The 19,905-nt window shown below is 40.2% G+C and overlaps 2 protein-coding genes across 2 annotated transcripts; both read left to right on the top strand.

Moving 5' to 3' along the window:
• The first annotated feature begins 1,420 nt into the window (after positions 1-1,420).
• tec (tec protein tyrosine kinase) lies at positions 1,421-16,644 on the top strand. The gene is made up of 18 exons (XM_069672238.1): positions 1,421-1,497; positions 3,774-3,977; positions 4,658-4,762; positions 6,043-6,124; positions 7,040-7,168; positions 8,278-8,330; positions 8,437-8,645; positions 9,206-9,271; positions 9,466-9,520; positions 9,672-9,754; positions 9,927-10,060; positions 10,458-10,532; positions 10,640-10,811; positions 12,383-12,599; positions 12,728-12,792; positions 13,377-13,495; positions 15,424-15,581; positions 15,669-16,644. Exons 2-18 carry the CDS (start codon positions 3,840-3,842, stop codon positions 15,822-15,824), a joined length of 2,016 nt encoding a protein of 671 aa, XP_069528339.1. The 5' UTR covers positions 1,421-1,497; positions 3,774-3,839; the 3' UTR covers positions 15,825-16,644.
• Positions 16,645-18,431: 1,787 nt separating this feature from the next.
• LOC138601097 (tyrosine-protein kinase Tec-like) lies at positions 18,432-19,663 on the top strand. The gene is made up of 2 exons (XM_069672679.1): positions 18,432-18,639; positions 18,727-19,663. The coding sequence occupies exons 1-2, from the start codon at positions 18,490-18,492 to the stop codon at positions 18,880-18,882; spliced, it is 306 nt and encodes a 101-aa protein (XP_069528780.1). The 5' UTR covers positions 18,432-18,489; the 3' UTR covers positions 18,883-19,663.
• The last annotated feature ends 242 nt before the right edge of the window (positions 19,664-19,905 follow it).

Raw genomic sequence — 19,905 nt, 5'->3', positions numbered from 1 at the left:
ATAGAAGATGTTTTTTTTAATGTTTTTCTGCTTTTAGTCAAATGAATAAAGTTTGACATAAACATTTAAAGTTTTGTATGTTAACAGAGTTTTAAAGGGAGAGAGAGGGAGAGAGATAAAGATACAAAGAGGAAGTGAAAGAATGACGTGAACAAAACCACATCGCATCCGTCTCTGTGAATCACTCAAGGAAGAACACGCACACACACACACACACACACAATCACACAAAGCACTAAACATCATAACGCAGAAATTAACTCTCACAATTTGGTGGGTAAAGCTATTAAACAGTTTAATTTAACCCATAGACTGTATGAAGAATTTAATGTAGTTACAGTGATGTCACCCTTTGGTTTGTGGACTACTGTTTTGTTGCCTAGAGTTCGTCATTTTGGACTTCGTCATCTTGGATTTTTGGACCCAGAAGTGACCATATCAACTGTAGTATTCAGCCTGAAACTTGAGTTAAATATGCACGTTTTCTTTAAATTAGCCACACTTGAAAAGTTTCCTCAATCTTCAATATTGATGCATTGCTACGATCCTGATTCTGGTATCATGACTATGGGGCTAAAATTGGGCCGATCTTTTCAATTGAGTTTGACATCCACATGCTTATTTTACATCATGTGTAAACACTGAGACGAAGGAGCAAGGGTTTTTCATTGTTATCAATTTTATCATTTATATAGGTCTATATTTCATTCTAAAACACCATATTGCCACATTAGCTACATTTAGACTAACATTAGCCTTTAACCACTTACTAGCTAACATTACCACTTGAAAGGGTGACACAATACCATAGGAAAGCTAGCAATGATGATAGCTAGCAAGCAGTAATTTTAGCTAACATTACTGTTAGTGGGCCGCATTTATAGTACCTAAGAAACAGCTATGTTTGCTAGGAAAAGCCAACGTTAGCTGTTGTGACTTAGCTTTGAGTACTTCACAAATATATTGTTTTGACTTATGACCCATTACTTTTTTCTGTTATCTGTTGAATTTTCAGTTTTCAACAAAAAAGCGCAGAACTTTGGTCAATTGAGTTGCCCACCCTGAGCATGACGTCACAGTAAATGACTTTAAGTAGGGTGAATAACTTAAATTGTTCATCAGAAATATAGATTAAATTATAGAGCAGAAGCTAACTTAGATTTTTCCACTCTGCTTTCTATCTGATCTGACGAGTCAAATGATCTCACACTCCAATGACCTCTCTCTCTCTCTCTCTCTCACACACATACACACACACGCACGCACGCACACACGCACACGCGCCCACACACACACGCACACACACACACACACACACACACGCACACAATGCGGACAGAGCAGTGAGGAAGTTTCTCTCTGTGTGTGTGCTTCTCTCTGTGTTTGTGTGTCCGCCTCCCTCTCTTCATTTCCTGAATCCAGCTCATCGGATTTACAGCGACGTGGGAAACAAACGCTCACTGATGAGTCTAAAAAACAAGAGAATGAAGACTAAAGGTAAGAGAAACTATTCAGGACTTTACGACACTTTATTTAGTTGTTTACATTAACTGCTGTTGCGCTAACTCTGCTGCTGTCAGATGACTACACCGCGGACCAACAAGATTGACTTAACGCGAATAAGAGCTGCAGTTTAACCATAAACAACTGCTTTAACATCAGATTATTATATGGAAACACAGAAAAGGCTTGAGTTATATTACATAAACGTCACAAATGTGTTTTTATAACGTTAAACACACCGAAATGAAGCTTATTCACCTGTAAGTGTACTGGGAGCGCTTAGTAAAGTGGCTTCGTTTTGCTGCATTCAAGTGCTGCCGGACACACGGAACGCAGGGTTGCCAGGTCTGTGTGACAAAACCAGCCCAATGGCCAATCAAAACCAGCCCAATGGTCAATAAAACCAGCCCAAAAACCGGCCCAATACTAGAACTTAAAGTGTACCACTGTCAAACCATATACACTGCTCTTAAAGTCTAACAGCATTACTATCATTGCCAAATGCATTATAAAATACACAGATTAATTAAACTCAGACGATCATAAAGGTGAGTGAGAGAAGGATGCTATCAAAACTGGCATACGAAATTGATGCCAAAATAGCCCCTGTGATAGGCGCTGCCATCTTGCGGTGGCGACGTCATATGGAGCCAGAGACTGCGCAGTAGAGATCAGCGAGTGAAGTGGCTGTAGCCACTTGTGCTAACCCAAACACACACTTAACTTACCGGAAAAACAGAAGGGATCCCACACGCCGGCGTTTTTAACAGCAGAATAGCTTCTCTGTGTTGGTCTGAGGTTAACGTTCACAGGAATGGAAACTTCAATGACTGTAGTGATTGTTTTAGTTACGTTTCCACTCGCGGATCGTCCTCCGCTGTGCTCTCCCGGAACTGATTGGCTGCAGGAGCCGAATTTGTCAACAGAGCTGTTAATCATCAATTTGGCAGCATCAAATAACTAATTAAAAATAAACTTGTCAGAAAAATGAACACTTAGACGTAAATCAGCATGATAAGAACTAGCTATAATGAAAGAAACCATGTTTGAGAAAAATGTATTGGGCGTATATTTTGATTTTATAGTTTGACCCATGTCATTTGTTAGCATGGAGGAGGCGGGCTTTATGATCTATACTGCAGCCAGTCAGCAGGTGGCGCCCGAAATGTTTTGGCTTCACTTTTAGGGAGCTGTCATGTCGTCCATCTTTTTATACAGTCTATGTCTCGGTTATACAGTACTGACAAAAAGTGTATTATCTCCAGCCACATGTCCTATCCATTCTTTGATTCCGTTTTCACTTTACCAGTCCCTTGTGTATTTCTTCCCGTATTTTTCCCACTTACCGAGCGTCATGTTTCTCCCTGGCCGGAGTTGCTAGCTTGAATTGTCCGGCGTGTTCACGGATTCCTCTGCAGGTGTCACTGCTGACAATAGCTGGCTAGCTGACAGCACACAGTGCACTGAACGGATGTGGACTGTGTGCAGTTTAAGTTCGCTAACTGTGTGGCAAAGTAGAGTGTGTGGGTTTGTTATGTGGGCATGCATGTCCCATGTCCATTGTGTGTAGTTTTGAATGATATGGAGTCTGTTTGGTAGGATTTGGGTATAAATAAATTATTTAATCTAAAATAATACAAAAAATTAATTAATTAATAATTACATTTCTATTTATAGATAGCCTATTATTCATGTAATTTGCATGCAAAACAGGTCTACCCAACCAGCGGAGAAAATTTTCCACCCGCGGCAACACTGGAAAAGTAGCCCAATTCAGCAGGAAAACCGCGGACCTGGCAACCCTGCACGGACGCCACCTAAAAATTACTATAATTCTGTGTTTTGCAGCAGTGAAAGAAGTAATCAGACCTTTAATTTAGATAAAAGTAGTAAAACTACCGTGTTGGAATACAAGTAAAAGTCCTGAATTCGAAAACTGAATCAATTTAGTGAAAGTACAAATGTATAAGCTTTAAATAAAGTTAGAGTACCTAAGTAAAAGTATTAAATATGTCAAGTAATATGTTAAATCACTGTTGAACAATGTTAAAATTGTGTTTCTTATGTTTTTTATTCATATAGGCCAATGTGAATTTGTCAAATAACATTAGTGGAGCATAAGTAGAATATAAGCTTCCAAAAGTAGTGAAGTAGATTTATTAACTAATATTAAAACAATGCACTGAAAGAGGTGAAAAGACTAGCTGAGGGGAGTTATCTTCTGGAAGGAAACAATGTATCCAAAGTTAAAACCGTCTGCCTTTCCTCAGCTCAGCTCCAGCCTCCAGCCTGCTGACGATATCCACCAATGGGCTGAGGGCGTGGGCAGGGCCAGGATGAGTGCCGAGCTGCTATTGGAGGAGACGCTCATCAAGCGTTCGCAGCAGAAGAAGAGGACATCACCGCAGAACTACAAGGAGAGACTGTTTGTCCTCACCAAGAGCCGGCTGACGTACTACGACGGAAAAGCAGAGGTCACTTATATTAGTTTAGAGTCAGTTAGGTTAGCTTAGCTTAGCATAAAGACTTAAAACAGGTGGAAACAGCTAGCCTGGTCTGTCTGGAAGTCATTGCTAGAAGACAAAAATTGATTATGTTGGCTATCTATTCAGTGAGAATTTAACTACACTGGTATATTTAATGAATTTGCAGCCACAGCCAGAAGCAGGTTAGCTTAGCATAAAGACCTTTTACAGGAGGACACAGCTAGCCTGGTCAGTCTGGAAGTCACAACCTCCAGTGAAGAAATGTTTTAACATATTTTTGTACACTTTAAACAAACACATCAGTAACGTGTTAATTGGTTGCTTTCAAGATTCTGGTCAGTGGATTTTGTTACCTTTGGACAGAGCCAGGCTAGCTGTTTTCAGCCTTTATGCTAAGCTAATCTGCTTCTGGCTGTCACTTTCTTTTTACTAGACAAGAATAAGAAACAAAAGAAAAAGTTTAAGTTGAATTAAAAATCACAATTATTGAAACATGTTGTGGTTTAAGTTTACCTGGTATAAGCACAATTCTGCTAACCTGTAGAGCGGATTAAAATCAAATATGAAACAATCAACTCAACAAAAAGTTAAATGTCTCTGTGTAGTTGATGTCATATTTACAAAAACGGGAAGATTAAAAGCTCCTGCGACTTGTTTACCATCCACAGAAGAAGTTCAGGAGAGGCTGGATTGAGCTGAGCTGCATCAGGTGTGTGGAGATCGTCAAGATGGGAGGAGGAGTCATCCCCTGCCAGAATAAATACCCCTTTCAGGTACAAACACACATCACATCATTCTTGTAGTTTAAAAAGTCAGATTGATCAATAAATTCAAGCAATCAGAGGTTACAACCCAACAAGAAAGATAAACCTGTTTGGAATACAAACCAAAGGGTGAAAAGTAAAACTATTATCCAACAACCAGCCATTTCCTGCTTTAAATTTGAGGGGTCGAAGTTCAGACCATTATTATGCTACATTTCAGCTGTGCTAACTTTTAGTTTTACTTACAACTAAAGTATTTAAAGTAATCTGGAACAGGGGTTTTCGAAGTCAACTGAGAGATAACCATGCTCCAATTGCTCGAACCACATCTCAAATTATGCTTCAGTAGCAGTAAACAGGAAGCATAATGTTGCAATGGATACAGTGAGAGATATTGGGGGTTATGTTTGAGTCTGGACTTTTAAGCTTGTATTTGTTTGCATTTTTGTCACCATTAAAACTATGCCGAAGTAGCTGTTAGCAGCTCCTGTTTGCAGTAAACCTGTGGATGAAAAGACAACTATCAGTTATGTACCTTAATACTGAAGACAGCTTTAAAACATGAAGATTCTCTGGCAGGTTCTGCAGCTATAAAAACGGTCAGATCGTTCTGCTTTCTAAGCAGATTTCTGGACCTTTATAATTTAAATGCTACCAGCTAAAGAAACTACTAAGTTTTTTGTACCTATTAGACATCTCTGCAACATTGGGAACAGTTTTAGGAATTGGGAAAAATTGGGAACAAATTTGAAAATAATGGAATTCCCCTTTAGGCAAGGCAAGGCAAGTTAATTTATATAGCACAATTCAGCAACAAGACAATTCAAAGTGCATTACACAGAACAACAAAAGCAAAGAAACACATCATAAAACAAGACACTAAAAAGCAAAGTGAAGATAAAATAAAAACAGCTAAAACAGAAGCCAAAATATAAATAAGAGTAAAAGCTACAGTCAGAGTTTTCTCAATTTTTCTAAAAGGATATGTAATTGGACCCTGTGATGTTTTTTTTAAGTTTTACACAAGAATAAACCTCAAACTTAACATTTATATCATATTAGAATAAAAAAAATTCCCCCATACTTCAGGGTTGTAGGACAGGCATGAAGACAATAATTTAAAAGACACATGAACCTTCAACAGTGGGGTCAAAGGCCATTTTTATGGTTTACAAGGAGAGTATTAATTTGATAATATTTTACACATTGTTAAATAGTGATACGCTGCACATATTCTTACTATTTATGAAATTTAAAAAAATCACTTCATTGTTTTTGTTTGTGTTTAGGTCGTGTACGATACCAACACTCTGTACGTGTTCGCTCCAAGTCACGACAGCAGATGTGTCTGGGTCCAGAGCCTCAAAGAGGGTCAGTCACCACTGTTCTATTCTATTCTCTTTGGAGCTGTCTGCAAAGATGTTTTCACACTTTTAACCACATACCTGAAACTGGTTTTCTCACATGGCTCAGCAGCCCCCACTGTTTCCATCGCTCTTGTACTTTTTGAAAAGAGTCCAACATTTAGCTTCTATTTAGAACAGGGTTCTCAAGTCATGGCTGTCATGGTTACATGCACAAAACAGCTGACAATAGAGCAGGTTTTTTTTGAGGTTGTTACGTGCTGGGATTTATGAGAGATCTTTACATTCTTGGGGGCGTTGCTACCTGTGATTGACAGTTATTCACCACAGTGACCTTTTAATCAGGATCTTAAAACTTAACCTTTTCACCTTTTTTGCAGAAATAATGTTTATAATCTGTTTTTCAAAATCAAAAATAAGTTAACATTAGCAAGGTGGTTAGCATTAGCATTAGCTGATAAAGTAGCTTTTCAAGCCCTCTCTTTGAAATACGGTCACTTCTTACTAAGCATTAAAGTGTCTTTCGGCTCATTGTTTCAGTTTTCTAGCCTGTAAATTTACTGTTCTGGTTTACTGTCGAAGTTTTCATTGAGTCGTTTTCAGCAGTATTTGAAAACATGTCTGCATACAGCAAAGTTAACTGCTAGTGTCGTGTCTATGTCGTGAGCTTGTTTTTGGTGCCCCGAGTGGCCACCAAATCTATTTTTTAGCTTTAAAGACATTCAGGAAAAAAACACTTAATTCTTACAAATAAGTATCTAAATGAGTTAGTATTTAAACTTTTGTGTTTTCATCATGGAAATACAACAGCTTTTGTTCACATGAGCTAAACTGAGTTATTTAAATGTCGATATATTGAGGAGGAAAATTATAACTTTCTATATACCTACATCCTCAAACATGACTTCATTTCTGTCTGTAGAGATCAAAGACAACCTGGTGGTCCTGACAAAGTTCCACCCTCAGCTCTGGCAGGAGGGGGCGTGGCTTTGCTGTCGCCAGGCAGAGAAACAGGCCGTGGGCTGTGAGGAGTACAACCTGTTTGGAGACAGTAAGATACACCAACATCATAACCTCAATCACTCAGCTGTTCTGCTTTATTATTGTTCAGTTTAAAGATGTTTCCGTCTAGTAGTAGAATTATTCAAAACACTGTAAAAATACTACAAGATTTAGTGTAAAAATGACTTCTTTTTTTTAAAGCTGTCTGCAGCTTCAGACATTTTGTTTATCTTTTTAGGCTTTTAAGGCTCAAAGTTTTGGTTTTTTAAGCTACACACAGATGTCTGTTCATATGTAATGAGTACTTCAAGCACTTTTACCAATTTTGGCTCAGTTAAGTTTCCTCTAAATTGTTTGTTTTAAAGTTTGAAGATTATTCTAGGGGTCCTGATAGTGCTGAGGCAGAATTTGATATACTTTTGGATTTATTAAAGCTTCAGCTTAATTATAATTATAATTAATCGTCAAATATTGTGATAATTGTTGAATCGTTTCAGCGGGTTTTGAGGCAAAATGTCAAGCATTTGCTGGTTAAAGCTTCTTAATGTGAGGATTTGTAATTTTGTAAATTAAAAAGCTTGGTGTTTTAGAGTGTTGGTTTGGCAAAGAAGAAATTTGGAGGTATCAATTTGGACTCTGAGAAATTCTGAGACGAAACAGTTAATGGATTAACCGTAAAATGAAACCTTAAATAGATTAATCGTTATTTTAAGCCCTATTTGAATGTGAACTATAGTGTTTGACGGTATTTAAAGTAACAGACCAGTTAGTCATGTTATCAGATAAATGTGGTTAAAAAAGAGAAATGAAAACAGTCTGGCAGCACATCAAACCAAACCCCAGTCAGAAGTTGAGGTATTTTAAGTATATGTACTTACAAGTAATATAAAGCTGCTTTATTTAAAGTGAAAGTAGTAAAATGGAAACAGGAGAGTAATCCCTGTAACAAGAAAATACTACCAAGTGTGAAAGAAAAACAGGAAATGCTAAATTTAAGACATTTGCTGATTCATTCAGACGTTCTGCAACATAACGATAAGCTTCAGTTCTAGATTAACTGTGTGACTTTAAACATTACGGTATTACATAAGAGGTTAAAGTCAATAAGTAAAGATGAAATGTTGAAACCTGGTTTTCCGTTTCTGTTCCTCTTTTTAGTTTCAAGAAAACCTTTACCGCCAATTCCTGGAGAGTACCGTAATAATGAGAGGGTAACCGCTAACCGTGCACACACACACACACACACACACATTTAAAATAACATATCAACCACAGTCAGAACATACCACCTACCTCGTCATTACTGTCCCCCTGCAGCAGCGACGGCCCGTTCCTCCCCTCCCTCAGGCTGATGACGATGATGATGACAATGAAGAGGAAGATGGTGAAGAGGAGGAGGAGATGGTGGTGGCACTGTACGACTTCCGAGGCACCGAGCCGCATGACCTGAGCCTGGTGAAAGGAGACGAGTACGTCATCCTGGATAAATGTGACGTCCACTGGTATAAGGCGCGCAACAAGTACGGGTGAGTGATAATCATGATGTACAGACACATGTCATGTTTGTAGTCCTGAAGGTGAGTTCAAACAAAAAGTGAGGCTGAGCAGTGTCCAGTTTGATGAGCCGTTAACTCGGATCAGTATTATTCTGACTATGACAATATTCTGATTACAATACGGGTCATGTGATCATCATATTCCCTTTGGATATTAGGCCTTATTCAGAGTGTTGCATTTAAGATCCGGAGGATTTGACGCCATTATTTTAGGAGAAGTCTTTGGATAGTTTTCAGAAATTAGAATATGATTTTTGGGGGTTTAACTACAGTTTGTAACACACACACTCATGCCTCTTTACGATCTTTGTAACAGTCCATCAAGCCAGCAGTTTTGCAAAGCTGGACTAAAGATGGACACAAAATCGAATCCCACATTTGTGATGGCAAGACACAACTACTTTTAAACATGATGATCAGGTTTTATTTAAAGGATATCCATTTTAGAATGTAGGAATATAATATTTTTAAACAAATAAAGGTCATTTATGTAATATTTAAACCCTCCCTTGTTTGTTTGTGTTTCACAGCGAGGAAGGCTACATCCCAAGTAACTATGTGACAGAGAAGAAGTCCGGAAACCTGGAGCAGTTCCTGTGAGTCTGTTAATCATCACATAGTTATGGTGCCTTTATGTGTACTTGTACTTCTACATTTCTTTTTTGTGCAGCCCCTGGAGAACATAAACATACATATGAAATAGGAAATATGTCATCAAAATAAAGACAAAGTTCACTTTAGTAAAAGTGTGAAGGTATAACTGTAACAGGGATGTTTGTGTTTGTTGCAGTTGGTACAGTAAACAAGTCAACAGGAACAAGGCAGAGGAACTGCTGAGAAAGGAGGTGAGCTCGTCTGGAAACATCTTTCTTTACCTCAATTTTTCACTCTTTCCCGCTTGTTTATTTCCATCTTCAAAAGCTTTAAAACAACAAAAACAAAATGTAAAACTTCATGTAGTGTCTGACCTGTCTGTCTCTGTGTCGCCCCCTGCAGGACAAAGAAGGAGGCTTCATAGTCAGAGACTCGAGTACTGCTGGGACCTACACCGTCTCGCTCTACGCTAAATCTGCTGCAGGGTAAACACGATGTTTCTCTGAAACGAAACCTAATTTAAATTTAATTCAATTAAATCCACTGCAGGCTTCAAATAAAACTATTGGCATTAAGACATTGTATTATCTCATTATATATTGAAGCCTGTAAAAGCTGGATGCATGTTAAACTGTGTTGTTGTTGTTGTGTTTGTAGCGAGGGCGGCGCTACTATCAAACATTACCACATCAAGGAGACGCAGAGCTCCCCTCAGCAGTTCTACCTGGCTGAGAAACACCTGTTCAGCTCCATCCCCGACCTCATCGAGTACCACAAACACAACGCGGCAGGTAAACAACACAACATCCACACGCACCTGTTTGTGTATCTGAAGCTAGCCTAGCTTAGCAGCATGCTAGCAGCTCTGTGAGCTTCTGCCGCTCATCCTTCTTCTACTCTTCCTCCCCCCTCCATCTTCTCCACCTCTTACCCTCCTTTTCCTCATCTTCCTGTTGCTCCTGCAATTTCTCCTCTTGCTTCCTCTCCTTCTCCTCCCCCTCCTGCTGTTCATCCTCCTCTTCCCCCTCCTCCTTCTCTCCATCCTACACTCTTCTCCTCTTCCTCCCCCTCTCTTCTTCATCTGCCCCCTATCACCCCCTCCTCCTCCTCCTCCACCTCTCATCTCCCCTTGTCCTCCTCCTCCTCCTCCTATTAATCTGAAGATGTCTCCCTTTCTCTTCCTTTCAGGTTTGTTTGCCAGGTTGAGGTATCCTGTTGGGAAACAGGACAGGTCTGCTCCGTCCACCGCTGGCTTCAGCTATGGTGAGTGCTGAAACATCTCTTCACTGATATTTACCTTCATAAACTGTCTTCTTACGCTCCTCCTGCTCCTCCTTCTCCTCCTTCTCCTCTCTGTTTCCCTCACGCAGAGAAGTGGGAGATCAACCCCAGCGAGCTGACCTTCATGAAGGAGCTAGGCAGTGGTCAGTTCGGTCTGGTGAGGCTCGGGAAGTGGAGGGCGCAGCACAAAGTGGCCATCAAGGCCATCAGAGAGGGAGCCATGTACGAGGAGGACTTCATCGAGGAGGCCAAGGTCATGATGTAAGGAGGGGGGGGATAAGGAGGGAGAGAAAGGGGAAGAAAAACAAGGGAGAGACAAAGGAAGAAGGAGAGATTAGAAATGAACATGCAATTTAACCCTTAGATGCATAAGTGGGGTCAAAAATGACCCCATGCGTGTTATTCTTCAAAATCTTTGAAATTAAAAGTTTTTATATTTTCATATTTCAGGTATTCCTCATAAAAAAAAAATCATTAATTTTAAGAAATTGCAGTTTTTGTATCACTACCCCACTTTTCCATAAGCGGGGCTTTGATTCTTATCAACTCTGACTGTCAGTATACATTTACTGTCCAACTAACACATCTGATGTCAGCAGTCTCACCACCCAGGAGGTCATTTTTACACAGCAACATACATGTAAATATTATCTTCATTTATGAACTTATTTTCCACATCCATGACTTTTCTATGATGGAGTATAACACTATCACACTAGTGTTAGCTAACTACAAAGTAGGCACTAGTTAGCTAACTACAAAGGGATATTAGTACTTTAATGTTAGCTAGTTTAGTAAGGTAGCTAATATTACTGCACACTAGTGTTAGCTAACTACAAAGTAGGCACTAGTTAGCTAACTACAAAGGGATGTTAGTACTTTAATGTTAGCTAGTTTAGTAAGGTAGCTAATATTACTGCACACTAGTGTTAGCTAACTACAAAGTAGGCACTAGTTAGCTAACTACAAAGTAATGTTAGTACTTTAATGTTAGCTAGTTTAGTAAGGTAACATTACTGCATTTGTTGTGTAGAGAGTGAGACTCTTACCATATTTATAACTTCCTTGTAATAAAAGTGTGTGTGTGTGTGTGCGTGCGTGCGTGCTTGCGAGCGTGTGTGCGCGAAGCTACCACTTGCTGTTGGAAATGCAGTACCCCTGTGTGCAATGGTCACAGCCAGAAGCAGGGAGTTTGTGACAGCTGCACACAGTGAGAAGAGAGAAGATGTTTGTGTGTGTACATATGCGTGGACAGTGTTATGGTCCTACTGGATGTTCTCTGTTCGTCCTCCATAGTCAAACAGGCAGACGGACACACAAACAATGGATTTTGACATTTTTTGATACCTGATTGATTGATTGTTTTGTGATAAAAAGTGATAAATTAACATGTCAAAAATGAAATCACTCTTTTGTTGACCAAAATATAATGAAAATGATCATCTTTAATCAAAATTAAAGAAATGTCTTAAGTCTTATTGCAAAAACGCATTGATTCTAATTGGGGTCATTTTTGACCCCGCTCATGGAAGAGTGTAGGTATTGGTAGGTCATGCATCCAAGGGTTAACTACCCTCTTACTCAAACTCTACATCTGCATTTAACTTCTGCCCCCTCTACTGGAGATGAGTAGGAACTGAAACATCAAACCCTCCTGTCCTCCGCTTGATTTACATATCAATCAGTCAAAATTGGGTTTGTTGATGCCCCAGTTTGTTATAATCTTACTTTAAAGCTTATGTTTGATGCCTGATTCTGGGAAAGATGCAGACTCAGCAGAGGAGTTGACCACCTTAAACTTGTTCATGCATCTCTGTCTGTAACTTCTACAGGAAACTGTCTCACCCTAAACTGGTGCAGCTGTACGGCGTGTGCAGCCAGCAGAAGCCCATCTACATCGTCACAGAGTTCATGGCGCTTGGCTGCCTGCTGAACTTCCTCAGGGAGCAGCGGGGCAGCTTCGGGCTGGGGTCCCTGCTGAGCATCTGCCTGGACGTCAGCGAGGGGATGAAGCACCTGGAGGCCAACGGCTTCATCCACAGAGACCTGGTAAGGTTACATTAATATCACAGTGTGGGTTCTGTTCTCATCCTGACTGTATTATGTTGATACCTGAAGACTCAGGACCCTTTTCAGAGACATGTTGTATGAATGACCACTTCTCTTCTCTCCTGCAGGCTGCCAGAAACTGTCTGGTGAACGACTCTCGGGTGGTGAAGGTGTCAGACTTTGGCATGGCCAGGTACGAACATACGTTTTGTAAAACTGGACGTAGCCACCGTGATGTCAAAATCTTTTGAAGATATAAGATGGCATTTGGCCGCTGTTGTCTTGTTGTCTCTTGGAGCCAGAGGTGACCATAATGAGCTGTAGCTGGAGAGGCCAAAGAAATAAGCAAATGCTAAGTTAATAGCTTGCGCTTGCTAATTTGAATGCTTATTTGGCTAGCATAAAAAGACAGGCTTTAAACAATTTCTAATTACTCCTCAGAGTATCTTTAAGTACAACTGAACTGTAGATGTTTTTCTGTCTGTGTAGATAATTTTCAATCACAGGTATCCCATCCCTAAACCCTCTCCTGCTTTCTGGTCTCTGTGACTCTAAATGGGAGCATCACTGACTAAATGAACATCATGCTGTGTTGAAAAAGACTTGAAGAGAGATTGAGACCATAAACTCATTAGGAAAATGTTTACTTAGGGAATAAATCAAGAGAGAAGGAGGACCATTTTCTCATAGACTTCTTTATGCAACCAGTAGAAAGAATGCAGGTTTAAGACACGTTAGCATTTACTTTACTATTAAATGTTTCTGTGTATTTTGCAGGTACGTTTTAGACGACCAGTACACCAGCTCATCGGGTGCTAAATTTCCGGTGAAGTGGTCGCCCCCTGAAGTCTTCAACTTCTGCAAATACAGCAGCAAGTCGGACATCTGGTCCTACGGTGGGTAAACTCTAACTTCATCAAAGCATTCATTTGGAGGCAGGTAAAGGACGTTGTTCATTTATTGCCAAAAGCTGTGTTTTCACTGCAATAACTTTCCCCAGGGACTAGGAACCTTTGGAAAAGTCAGTGTGTTTCACCACAGGAACCAGGGTCTAAATTAAGTCCCAGGGTTTACCCAAGTACCTTGTTGTATAGCTGGATGCAAAATTATGTCATAAGTCTGCTGATGTATGAAGAAACACTTGTTTTATTCTACTAACCTTCTTGGGAATAAAAGTTCCGGGTACTTAAACAAATCTTAATTATCATCCTCTTTTTTTTTTTTTTTGGCAGCCTTTTTTTGTTAATCCTTTCAATTCTTTAAATGGCGGTGGAAAAACGTGGATGAAGGAACCTTTTAATTCCTTGAAAAGTTGTTCTTTGGACTAAAAGTTCTGAGTACTATGGTTGGATACACAACTTCTTGTAAACTTGAGAAATTCTTATTGAAGCGGACTCATTTGCCTATTTTCTTAAGGGTCTTAAGACTGGGGTGAAAATGTGTACAATAATGGACTGAATGAACCTTTTAGGAACCTTAAGTTGGCACTAAAGTTCCTGGTACTTGAGATGGATTTATGGACCTACAAACTAACACTTACAAGTTATTTATAAGCGTACTATTTTCGGGGGTCTTTAGAACTTGACAAAAACGCAGAAAGCAACGAGATGAAGGAACGTTTTAGTACCTTGAAAAGTTGTTCCTGGCACTAAAATCTTGGGGTACTTTGGATGGAAACAAATCTTTATTCTCATCCTCTTTTGAGCATCTCTTAACAATTCAACTATAACTAAATTCATGTCAGCAGACTTCCTTGGTTAATCTTGGGGGGGGGGGCTTTAAATTGCGGTGGAAATGCGTACAAGAACGGGATCAAGAAGCCTTTTAGCTCCATGAAAGTTGTTCCTGGGTACTTTGGATGGAAACACAACTTAATTGTCACATCTTTTTTAGGCACTTTAGAAATTCATATTTCAGTGGACTAATATGCCTAATTTTCAAGGGTCAAGACTGGGGTGGAAATGCAGACAACAACGGGATGAAGGAACCTTTCGGTATCTTGAAAAATTGTTTCTGGCACCAACAGTTCCTGCTACTATGGGTTGACATTGGACTTAATTGTCATCTTCTTTTTAGACAATTTCATTATTTAACTTATGAACTTACACTTAAAGTCATTTTTACTGTCTAGTTTTCTTTATCATCCAGGGTCTTAAGACTGTGGTAGAAAAACAGAAGATGATGAAAGAACTTTTTATCTTTAGTTTTTCCTGACACTAAAACTTTGGGTGGAAACACAACTTGATTATCTTATGTTCTAGTTATTTTGTCAGCAGACTTATTTGATTTATCTACAGGACTTTAGACAGTAGACAATCTGTATCTCTTCACTCAGAGAACTAAGGTTACAACATAGCCAAACGTTCTTAGTACTTAGGGTGGAAATGCACCTTGATTTTCATTTTCTATGTAGATCATTTTACCATCTATCAACTCATGAACAAACACTTACGTTTTCTACCTTAGTTCCTCTCAAATGCTTTGCAAACTAGCTTTAAGGTTGACACACTCTGTTTGTGGCTGTTCCTTTAAGAGAGAAAACCTTTGTGAAGGATAAAAAAGCAACATCAGATACAATCAATTCTCTGGTGTAAGGGCGTGACAGATAAAGACTGCCTGCAGTGATGATTCTGGTTGGTATTATTATCCTTCACCCGATTCCCATTTGCTGTGGAGTCTTGGGTGAATTCTGTTCATGCTTGTCACCCATCCATGAGTCTGATGGCATGCCAACAGTGCAACAGACTCTTAAAAACATTGTTTGCAAGCTGAAAAATAGTTTGAACACTAAAGCTCCTGTCTCTTCTGTCTTTGGTGTTTCCAGGTGTGTTGATGTGGGAGGTGTTCACAGAGGGTCGCATGCCGTTTGAACAGAGTCAGAATCATGAGGTGGTCACTCTGGTGACAAAAGGTCATCGACTTTATCGGCCTAAAATGGCCACGCCTGCCATCTATGACATCATGGAGCGGTGTTGGCAGGACGTAAGAAGCGACCTGTTTCAAGATGTCTTAAGTCAAACCTTTTCTGTCTGAATACAGAATCTTTTAATGTTTTTTTTCCCGTTTCAGAGACCAGACGAGCGGCCGTCCTTCTCGCAGCTCTGCCTGATGATCTCCGACGCTCTCGAGTGTGATGCCCCCCCCCCGAACGGATCGACGCCCTACTACGGTGGCCATGTTGGCTCAAACACAGAGGACCAGTTGTTGAACAGTATCTGGAACTGACCAATCAGATGGAAAGGATGGACCAATAAGAAGAGCTGGAGCTCATTCCTCCACCAATCACAGCGCAGCAGGACTGACAGCTGTAAAACTGGAGCTGCTGCTGAAGTTGGATTTATTTTACCGTTTCTTTTTGTTGACTTTGACAGAGACAAAGAAACCATGTTCATACTCTCTCGATGGACACATTAGCTCAGCTATTTACTTCCTTTGTGCACCTGAATCTGTCCGGCAGTTTCTAAATCTGCATCGATGTTTCCTTCCAGGCAGTTAATCCTTTAGGCAGAGATCTGTCAACAATAAAGAGGCATTATCAGTTAACTAACACGTAATATGAGGCTTAATGTTGCTTCCTGTAAAGACTCATCTGTGTTAGTCGCCTGTGGGACATTTCAGGAGTCCAGGTCACCACATGTTTCTTTGTTTTATTCATAAATTTAGCGGTGGTGCTAATCTGTTTGGGTCTTGTTTCAAATGAATAATAATTCAATGAGACATTCCCCGTCCAACTGATTTACACATTGGAGCAAAGTTAATGTTCATTATTTTCACATATTGTTCTTTGATTTGAAGTTCCAATGATTTCAGTTGAACAGTCTCCAAATATGAGGTGAGCTTCAGTTAGCTCGGCACAGAAACAGCCGGTGGAAATGTCTTTCAGAGGGACAGTTTTTGCTTTATACTGTGAGGACGTTTCACAGCCTGGACTGCAACATGTGCGCCGGGACAGCTGTGGCTGGAGGCTTTGTGTTTTTGGGTTGTTCGTCTGTCCAATTCTAGTAAAAGCGATATCTCAGAAATGCCTTGAGTTAATTTCTTTAGATGTGGCGCACTTGTTCACTTAGACATAAGGATGAACTGATAACATCATGATGGTCAAAGGTCAAAGGTCACTGTGACCTCACAAAACATGTTTCTGGTTATAACTCAAAAATTCCTAGGCTAATTGTGATAAAAGTTGGCACAAACGTCCTTTTGGACTCAAGAATGATCTGATTAGATCTTGGTGGTCAAAGGTCAAGGTCACTGTAATTCCACATCCATCCTATTCTTGTGAACATGATATCTCAGGAATGCCTAGATGGAATTTCTTCCAATTTGGCACAATCATCTACTTGGACTCAAGGATGAATTGAGTAGATTTTGGTGGTCAAAGGTCAAAAGTCAAGGTCACTGTGACCTCACAAAACAAAAATCCAATTGATTTAGACCCCAATGTAGTTGTATGGATGACAACCAGGACATTCCTCTGGTAATACACAATGAGCTCTTTGATCTCGCTAATATTGAACTTAAGGTGATGATAATTGCATCATGTGTCAAAGCTCTTTATCAGTACTCTCTCCTCCTCTGAAAAAATAGTCTCTAAGTGAGGGCAGCGTATTTCTCATTGGAAACCGTTCACTGGAATCAAGCATGTCGCTATATTATTAACTTCCATTTAGTCAAAAGATACACTTCACACCTTCTGTTTAATAACTCCATCCACCATCTCTCCAACTTATTTTAGTTTATCTGTACTCTTGCTTGAGTAAATGTGCTTCCTTGTGACTCCTGTTATTAGAGCTGTGCCCCAATCCAGAAGCTGCAGCCTTCGAAGGACGTATTTGAAGGCTGATTGCGTCACAGCAGCGCATCGAAGGCCGTCCTATTTTGAAGGCTCCTTCAGATATAGCCGACAAATGCATCCTCTTTTCCAAGACCATGAAGGATCTATTGGGTGCATCCTTCATGGCCCAACGTATCCCAAGATTTATTGCAGCAAGTCAAACGAGATGCCGGACTCTTTTGCGGACGATGTAAATGTTTTTGGTTACAACTCAATCAAATAGCTCAAAATACAAATAACAAAAGGGGCCTAGAAACTTCAACTTATCTTTAAAATAAAAGGTTAAGTTACCTGATGCTAGTTAGCCAGCAAGCTACCTGTTGCTAGGCGAAAGCATTCTGGGATGCAAGGCGGGAACAGCTGGTGTCTTAACGTACGGTAATCCTCCGTAGACCAGACTGTCTCATTTCAGTTCGGCCTTAGTGTCTACACAGGCTACGAAGGACGCATCCTCCATAGACCGCCTCCTTTGAAGGAAGCAGCCCCTGAATTGAGACAATGCTAATGGTTACTTTAATTTAGCATTTTAGGGCGGCTAGCACGGCTATAAAATCATATTTTTAGTAGGTACAGGCCTCTACTTTGGAACATTTATTAATCAAGTTAACCAAACTCCTTTCATTTCACAGATCAGTTCAGATCATTCATATTGTTATAGTTTTTTAGCTCCACAAGTAAAATCTCTTTATACGTTTGTTCCTCACAAACACTTTTCACTAGCTTTAAGGTTGACACACTCTGGCTGTGGACTTGCCTTTATTTGAGAGAAAACTGACTGACCTTTGTTAAGGATAAAGAAGCAACATCAGATACAATCAATTCTCTGGTGTAAGGGCGTGACAGACGTCGACTATCTATACGGACAATCCTCGTTGGTATTATCAATCACATGATTTCACTTCGCTGCGGGTGAATTCTGTTCATGCTTGTCACCCATCCATGAGTCTGATGGCATGCCAACAGTGCAACAGACTCTTAAAAACATTGTTTGCAAGCTGAAAAATAGTTTGAACACTAAAGCTCCTGTCTCTTCTGTCTTTGGTGTTTCCAGGTGTGTTGATGTGGGAGGTGTTCACAGAGGGTCGCATGCCGTTTGAACAGAGTCAGAATCATGAGGTGGTCACTCTGGTGACAAAAGGTCATCGACTTTATCGGCCTAAAATGGCCACGCCTGCCATCTATGACATCATGGAGCGGTGTTGGCAGGACGTAAGAAGCGACCTGTTTCAAGATGTCTTAAGTCAAACCTTTTCTGTCTGAATACAGAATCTTTTAATGTTTTTTTTTCCGTTTCAGAGACCAGACGAGCGGCCGTCCTTCTCGCAGCTCTGCCTGATGATCTCCGACGCTCTCGAGTGTGATGCCCCCCCCCCGAACGGATCGACGCCCTACTACGGTGGCCATGTTGGCTCAAACACAGAGGACCAGTTGTTGAACAGTATCTGGAACTGACCAATCAGATGGAAAGGATGGACCAATAAGAAGAGCTGGAGCTCATTCCTCCACCAATCACAGCGCAGCAGGACTGACAGCTGTAAAACTGGAGCTGCTGCTGAAGTTGGATTTATTTTACCGTTTCTTTTTGTTGACTTTGACAGAGACAAAGAAACCATGTTCATACTCTCTCGATGGACACATTAGCTCAGCTATTTACTTCCTTTGTGCACCTGAATCTGTCCGGCAGTTTCTAAATCTGCATCGATGTTTCCTTCCAGGCAGTTAATCCTTTAGGCAGAGATCTGTCAACAATAAAGAGGCATTATCAGTTAACTAACACGTAATATGAGGCTTAATGTTGCTTCCTGTAAAGACTCATCTGTGTTAGTCGCCTGTGGGACATTTCAGGAGTCCAGGTCACCACATGTTTCTTTGTTTTATTCATAAATTTAGCGGTGGTGCTAATCTGTTTGGGTCTTGTTTCAAATGTATAATAATTCAATGAGACATTCCCCGTCCAACTGATTTACACATTGGAGCAAAGTTAATGTTCATTATTTTCACATATTGTTCTTTGATTTGAAGTTCCAATGATTTCAGTTGAACAGTCTCCAAATATGAGGTGAGCTTCAGTTAGCTCGGCACAGAAACAGCCGGTGGAAATGTCTTTCAGAGGGACAGTTTTTGCTTTATACTGTGAGGACGTTTCACAGCCTGGACTGCAACATGTGCGCCGGGACAGCTGTGGCTGGAGGCTTTGTGTTTTTGGGTTGTTCGTCTGTCCAATTCTAGTAAAAGCGATATCTCAGAAATGCCTTGAGTTAATTTCTTTAGATGTGGCGCACTTGTTCACTTAGACTTAAGCATGAACTGATAACATCATGATGGTCAAAGGTCAAAGGTCACTGTGACCTCACAAAACATGTTTCTGGTTATAACTCAAAAATTCCTAGGCTAATTGTGATAAAAGTTGGCACAAATGTCCTTTTGGACTCAAGAATGATCTGATTAGATCTTGGTGGTCAAAGGTCAAGGTCA

The sequence above is a fragment of the Semicossyphus pulcher genome, unplaced genomic scaffold, assembly GCF_022749685.1.
Source record: "Semicossyphus pulcher isolate SPU_LCO1_2020_fin unplaced genomic scaffold, fSemPul1.0.p SCAF_21, whole genome shotgun sequence".
NCBI lineage: Eukaryota > Metazoa > Chordata > Actinopteri > Labriformes > Labridae > Semicossyphus > Semicossyphus pulcher.
The sequence above is the reverse complement of the archived record's forward strand: the minus strand, read 5'-3'. Positions and strand labels throughout refer to the sequence as shown.

Excerpts from the sequence above, each read along its gene's own strand:
- LOC138601097 (XM_069672679.1), top strand. The coding sequence starts at position 18,490 with ATGTGGGAGGTGTTCACAGAGGGTCGCATGCCGTTTGAACAGAGTCAG. Across the intron at positions 18,640-18,726 it reads TGGAGCGGTGTTGGCAGGAC|AGACCAGACGAGCGGCCGTC; the intron begins GTAAGAAGCGAC and ends TTTCCGTTTCAG.
- tec (XM_069672238.1), top strand. The coding sequence starts at position 3,840 with ATGAGTGCCGAGCTGCTATTGGAGGAGACGCTCATCAAGCGTTCGCAG. Across the intron at positions 4,763-6,042 it reads AGAATAAATACCCCTTTCAG|GTCGTGTACGATACCAACAC; the intron begins GTACAAACACAC and ends GTTTGTGTTTAG. Across the intron at positions 9,755-9,926 it reads TACGCTAAATCTGCTGCAGG|CGAGGGCGGCGCTACTATCA; the intron begins GTAAACACGATG and ends TTGTGTTTGTAG.